The following is a 7106-nucleotide window of genomic DNA, read 5'->3' as shown; positions in this document are numbered from 1 at the left end:
AAACTGGGGTGGTTTTTGTCTTCAGTGAAGAGTAGATGCAAATACATTTTGAAGGCAATTAGAGCGTTTTTATTTTTGCTTACAATAAACTGCAAGCACAATAAAATTGCTAGCACAAGGTTGAAGGTTATTTGCTAAGATTATATGCCACATGTGATTTATCTCTTCCCCACTTTTTATTCTTCTATTAGCAAGATTTTAAATATCCAGGGGATCTCTACAGAATTCTGTAAGGTCAGATTAAAAGGCTGAAAATATTTAGTGCAGGTGGCTGTGTGTGCAGAATTCACTGCCTTAACAAGGTGCTTCTTGCTGCTCTCAGGTGACCTGCATCTCCCTCCAGGATTCCCAGCAGCATCAGCTCTCCTGCAATCCTGCAGATCAGCTCATCCCTGAGAAGTGTATTGCTGTTATCAAGCCATTTTCCCCTGCAGTTCTCTAAAAAGATGATAAATGACAGCAAAGAGCAGGGAACACAGAGCCCGTTATTCCCCAGTGGAAAGGAACATGTTAAACATCGCTTTCCTTCCCAGCACCTCGGGCTGCTGTTGGAGGCTGCTGAGCTCACTGGGGAATGGGACTCTGTCCCTCCTCCATGGCCATGTGTCCCTGTCACCTTCCTTTTCACCAGTGACTGTGCTTCTGCAGCTGCCCAGATTTGCAAAGACAGCCAGGTGAAAACACATCTGGCCACACACACAGAGATGGAGCAGTCAGTGTGGTCTGCGTCCACCAGCACAGAGTGGTAAACACAAGCATGCTCAGAAGGCAGAGATCCCCAGATTGCTTGGAATCAAGGATGGGAGGTGGGGACAGAGGGAGGAAGAGCAGGATGGCTGTTTTGGAGGGCAGCCCATGCACAGGTTAGCTTATGGTCACTGAGGAACCAACACCGTGGACCCAAAGTGATGTGTTCTTCCACCAGTTTGGTGAGAGGTTTGGGTAGAGCTGTGTGATCCTGGACAAGTGCTGCAGGAAGCTGAGGAGATGATGGAAAAGGGGCCTTGCTTTGCCCCTTCTGACACCTGTTCAGTTAATTATTTTCCAAAGGCAATTTTATGATGTCATGCAAGCTGGAAGCCAATGTTCTGTGGCCAATCTTGTCCTCAGTGTCCTTTTCTCTGGCTAAAGTAGAGTGAATCTTTGCTGCAGAAGAGATCTTGGTTTAATTCATCGTGCCTGCAGCTTTAAGGTTAGAATAGAATATAGATGAGATGATAATTATTGCTCTGAAGCTCTTCTGGAGAAGGCAACATGAGGAAATGTCCCATTAACATTAAAAACAAATCCAGGAGAAGGTGCTGAAGAAATGCTTTCACCCTGTTACTTCTCCATGATCAAAGGACACTTGCCTAACCCCCAACATCTAATTGTCACACGATTAAAAATGTATGAGCTCTCCTGAACATAGCGAGATTGTGTGTAGCAGCATAAGGATTTGATTGAAATGCATAATTAATACCTTCACTCAGCTTCATGTGGAAACACAAGACCAACAGGGCAGGTTGTCCAAGGGATGGACTCAAGTTTTTGCACCAAGGCAGCTGATTAGTGAAACTATGCTGGTAACTTCTCACTTTTAGACAACGAAAAAGAAGTTTGAAGTTTATCTGTAAATTCTGGGCTGTAAAGTTTTGGATATCTTTGAGAAGCCAATGAGTTTTAAAAACCTTCACACAGCCCCAAACCCCAGGCACATTTGAACAATTAACTTTTACTTACCAAGAACTTATTTGGTGTGTAAAAATTGCACATTGATAGTGGTCATAAAGAGTAGAAAATGCTGTGCTTGTTGCTGAGGGGTCTAGTGTGATGTAACCATGCATTCACCAGAGCCCACCCTGCTCGTGACTCGTGTGCAGAACTTCCATGGATTCAGAAAAGACAACGGACAACGCTTCCGTAGGTTCAACTGTAAATGATGCCTTTATATTGTACCCAGTGCACACAGAACACTGCTGCTCTCTTTTACCACAGTAATTCAGGAAAATACTCAGAATATGGATTAATTTTAAGCCTGTAAAAAATACAGTTCAGTATTGGACCAAACATTACTGTCTTGGTTAATTTCTGCTTTTGAAGTAACATTAATCCAATTCATTTTTTTTTCAAGTATACTCCAAGATTCAACTGGTTTATTTCAGTTTGATAGCACTGAGTTGGGTTTTTTTGTCCTAACTGATGGTAATGACAGCTAAATGTCAGCTTCATTTCTATCTTAGCTCAGAATATAAACAGAAAAGTATACAAAAAGGAAAAAGTCCTGTTACACACTCTGTGAATTCTTTTTGCTGTGTACCCTATGCCAGAAAGTTTTGATCCTGCATGTGACTCTCAGTCCAAAAGCCACACCAAGACATTTTTCTCATAAAATTATTTTCCATATTTTGCCTCTAGTGCAGAGAAAACATTGCTATTAACATAAATGCATAAAAAACCTGAATCTGGAACTTCATTTCATCAAGAAAAACCCACCATGATATTTTTATATAACATTTTGGATATATTTTATGTCAAAACATGATCACCAGTCAAACTAGTGACATCTAAACCCAATACATTGTGACTTCTAAAATAAAAAAAACCAGAACAAAACTAAATTTATTATAGCTCTGCCTTCATTAAACACTGTGTGTTGTTGATTTAAACACAACAAAACTCTAGTAATTCTTCAAAAGTGGCTACTAAACAGAATAAAAAGAATAAGAGAACAATTAACATTTAGTTTGTTACATTAAAAAATTGGATGTACATATTCCTATTGCCTGTTAGCTTTACCTAAGCCTTCAACTACTACAAAAATAATAATAATAATAATAATAAAAAAGAGAACTCATTGTTGAAAGTCAAAAACATTCAAATCAGTTGATACAACATTACAGTACAGTCAACTAACATCATTCAGGGTCTCCTTTTCTCAGGGTGGAGTCCTCAGACCAGGGTCACAAACCTAGTTCACTGCAGGTCCAAAACTGAGGGTCAGCTCGGCGAGATCCTGCCCCTGTGATGGCTTTGGGAGAACGGGGCCGGCTGTGTTGGAACCGTGGGCTCACCCAGCCTCAGCACTGGAGTTAGGACAGCGTTAAGTTTAGCACAGTAACAAAAAAAAAAAAATAAAACAAACCAAAAAAAACCCAACAAACCCAAAAAAGAAAAAATAATAAAATAAATGGAAGATTGGAAGCTAGGTGAAGCTGCCATTTGTGTCAACCCATTGCGATACGCTATACTAAAAAATCCTGAAATATCCACCTGTCCTCACCGCTCTGCCACGGACTAGCAAAGTCAAAAATACAAAAGTCTTCAACTCGTCGTTTTTGCAGAATAAAGCAAAAAAGTCTTTGTGCTCCTTACTACCAGAAGCAAAATATCCTCTGAGTTACCACATGTAATAGCTTCTGGATGTGTCGACTTGGGTCGGCTTGGTCTCTGCAGAGCCATCCTTGTCTTTTTCACTGTCACCTTCCCAGAGATTAATAAGTGGAGGGTAGAGCTCGTTCAGGGGGATTGAAGAGGTCTTTTGCATATATTTTTTCAATGAGTGGTGGTAGTTTTTTCTCTTAAACCTTTTTGCAATATAAACAGAGACAGAGGCGAGGCTGATGACAGCAAACATGGATCCCATCACTGCTGCCAGGGCCGTGCTGGTTTCCTGGTCGGAAATATCCAGCGCAAAAGCTGCATTTTTGGTTGTGACGTTGACACAGGATCTCTGTGTTTGCTGATGGATGTTGGATACTGTCAGACACACTTCATAATCTGTAGAGGGTTGTAAATGTGTGAGGTTGTATTCGTGGACATCCACTGGGACCCTGGCGGTGTAGGTGATGTGAGGGTTGTCAATCTTCATTGTGGCCGATGACCATTTTAAATTGGAAGTCATGACATTGGAATTGACTTTCCAAGAAACCAGGATGGAATGGGATTCGGCTTGTTTCACGTAGATCTTCAGAACCTGGGTGCCATCCAGGAGTGTCCCGTTCACCCGGATGGTAGCGACCCTTGTGTCAGCCCCTTCTATGTTTTGGGCGACACAGGTGTATCTCCCGGAGTCCTCAACCTGGATGTTGGAGATTTCCAAGGTGCCCTCACTGCTCAGCTTGTATTTGTCAGAGAGGCTTTCCACGGTGACTTTATTGCCCAGAGGAGTGACCCAGTAGATTTCTGGCTCAGGTTCTGCCATGGCCCGGCAATCTAAAAACACCGTCATGCCAACGTCCAGGTTTAGGTGATTGGGAAAGGTCTCATGAGAGATCATTGGAAGACATTGTTCGTTTGAATCCTGTATCAGCACTTCCTTCACCTGCTGTCCTCGGTATTCTGGAGGCATAGCACAGAACATGGAGAGAGGCTCCATGAAGCGGATGTTGGTTTTGTTGGAGTTGATCCAGTGGATGACACAGTCGCACCTGAGCGGGTTGCTGTGGATGCTGATCTCACGGAGGTTTGGGAGGGATTCCACTGTCTTTTGGTAGACTGCATTCAAGGCATTGTTGTTGAGCATCAGGCTCTCCAGGGCAGGGACGTTGCGGAATGCCAGGCGATGGATGTAAGACAGCTTGGGGTTGTTGGTGGCTTCCAGCTTTGTGAGTTCAGGCAGGTTGTCCAGCGCATACCTATCGACAGACACGAGTTCCCCCATGTTGTTGATCCCCAGCTCTTTCAATCTGAGCATGTTTTTAAAATCCCCTTCTTGAATTTTATGAATTGGATTTTTGTTGAGATCCAGGAATTTTAAATTGGGAACTTTCTCAAGTGCAAGCTGAGGAACTTTTACCAATTTGTTATCATAAAAGGAAAGACTTTCAAGACTATCCAAGCCTACCAAGGCATTGCCAGGAATGTCTGTGAGGTACATACCTGCCAAAACTAGACTCCTTAAGTTTGAGAGTGGTTTGAAATTCATATCAAGTATTCCAATCACTGGGTTTTCTCCAATCATGAGAATCTCTAAGTTGGGAGTAGAATCAAACCAACGGCTGTCAATAACTTTTAATTTGTTGGAGTTGAGGTGTAATCTCAGAAGATTTTTCAGGCCAGAGAATGCGTTCGCAGAAATGCTGCTGATCTGGTTGTGATTTATGTAGAGCTCCTGCAGATTGCAGAGGTCTTGCAGGCAGTAGTCAGTCATCTCCGTGATCTGGTTCTCCTCCAGGTGCAAAGTCGTAAGCTGAGTAAGATTGGAGAGCCCCACATCTCTGATACTTGTGAAGTTATTTTGTGAAAAATCCAATTCTGTTAAATTAAAGAGCTGTTGGAGCTCATCTGTGGTCTTTGCAATGTTGTTGCTCTGTAACAGAAGGACTTGAGTGTCACTGGAGAGGTTGCTGGGGATTTTTGTTAACCGGAGGTCGTTGCAGTCAACTGTGGTGGCTTCCCTGTACGTTGACTGTGGTGTAAACCAGGGCCTGATTTCACAGACACAAAGCTGTGGACATTCGTTGCTCTGTATGGAAGACTCAGTTAATGAATTCATTAACAATTCTAGCACCAACTGGCACACAGTTAAAACAACTCTAACCTTTGCCATGCTGGCCAGGGAGGCAGTTCAGATCCCCAGCCCCCTAAAATCCCCACAGAGGGTGATCCCCTATCAGGCAGAAAATGTAAAGCTTGATGTTTAAGGTGAAAGGCTTGGACATCCAGACAGGTGAAAGATGATTTTCTGAGTTCAGAGAAGTTAAGAAATGCTCTGAAGACTCTCTGCTGCTCCTCGGTGTTTCAGAATCTTCTGCAAATCAGTGCCTGAATATGGTCCTGAAAGCAGATTAGGATATCTGTTACGCTCAGCTCATATACAGTTCATCTATTATTAGTTAGTTTCTTCAACCTTTGAAAGAAAATATCTGAAAAGAGTCATTATTTTAACAGTAACCTCTTATAAAAATCCCAGTCTGGTATAGGTAAATTATGTAGGGTTTGGAACTCTCTACTTGGGGTCTACATGAGAAATCTCTCTGAGTGAATTACCTGAAAATAAGACTTTGGGACACTTTTCAGGTTTAACCTGCAGGAGTTGTTTGAATGGCTTGGCGAATGCTGAGGGTGGAGGACGTGCTGGTGAGCACAGCGAGGTCTCAGACGAGTGTCAACACCCAATCCCTGTCGCCACGGCTCGGATTTCAGACGTGTGGAATTAAGGCTCAGGAAGCTGTTGGTTTAGAAGTTTGAAGCTAAATGCGTGTGAACTTTGCCAAAATTCATCCAAGTTAATCAAATCGGTTCCAGATAACAGCTTAGATTTAATCCAGCTCAGCACCAAACAAAAACAGTAAATTTGATTAAATGAATGTGCTGCCCTTATTTCAGCTGTTCATACTGCACTGTGATTGTATGAACTGTTTACCACGATTCCAAATTGCTGTGGAAGCCCCACATTTGCATCAGCTTAGCCTGAAGTTGTTCATGCAAGAGTGTGTTTAAATTAACCCAGCTGTGCCCAGGCACCTCAGAACATCTGGTGTATCGTGGGGCTTTAAACACATAATCCAGGAAAATTTCATAGTAAAATCTTTCTCATTCTCACTTCATTGGAAAATCACTCTGGTGAGTGCAGTTGAGACTTCTCAAACAAAAGGTTTGGGTTTTTATGTAACTAAAATAATCAGGTTGTGCTGTATGGACTCCCCACCCCTGAAAGTGTCCAAGACCAGGCTGGACAGGGCTTGGAGCAACCTGGGATAGTGGAAGGTGGCAGGGGGTGGAACTGGATGGGCTTTAAGGTCCCTCCCAACCCAAACCACTCTGTAATATCTGTGAGAACACAGTGATGAAAAACTGCAATATCAGAAAGCAGGAAATCAAATCTTTTTCAATCAGAATGTAGCAAAGCCTCAACCCAGTCACAGCCCACAAAAGATGGTACTATAAAAAATAACAAAACTAAATACAGCTTTTAAAAATAAGTTTAAAATACTCCTCTGGATAGTGGTGACAGGAATGCTATTTATACAACACTTACTTCCAAATCTGATCCTATCAAATAATGAAATTACCGTGTTTTATTTTAGATTATGTAGTGCTGTAGGTAGAACACACCCAACAGCATTTTTATTACTTATTTTTATATTGTTATTCTGTGGTTGTGCTTTGGAGGAAGGGAAAGA

At 42.2% G+C, this 7106-nt stretch overlaps 1 protein-coding gene across 1 annotated transcript; it reads right to left on the bottom strand.

The window, feature by feature from the left end:
• Positions 1-1903: 1903 nt before the first annotated feature.
• LRRN1 (leucine rich repeat neuronal 1) lies at positions 1904-6478 on the bottom strand. The gene is made up of 2 exons (XM_008634447.2): positions 5971-6478; positions 1904-5757 (listed from the first exon to the last, which is right to left on the bottom strand). Exon 2 carries the CDS (start codon positions 5528-5530, stop codon positions 3380-3382), a length of 2151 nt encoding a protein of 716 aa, XP_008632669.1. The 5' UTR covers positions 5531-5757; positions 5971-6478; the 3' UTR covers positions 1904-3379.
• Between the last annotated feature and the right edge of the window lie 628 nt (positions 6479-7106).

This window comes from Corvus brachyrhynchos, unplaced genomic scaffold (genome assembly GCF_000691975.1).
Source record: "Corvus brachyrhynchos isolate BGI_N302 unplaced genomic scaffold, ASM69197v1 scaffold95, whole genome shotgun sequence".
Lineage (NCBI taxonomy): Eukaryota > Metazoa > Chordata > Aves > Passeriformes > Corvidae > Corvus > Corvus brachyrhynchos.
The sequence above is the reverse complement of the archived record's forward strand: the minus strand, read 5'-3'. Positions and strand labels throughout refer to the sequence as shown.

Coding starts and splice junctions, on each gene's coding strand:
- LRRN1 (XM_008634447.2), bottom strand. CDS start 5,530: ATGGCAAAGGTTAGAGTTGTTTTAACTGTGTGCCAGTTGGTGCTAGAA.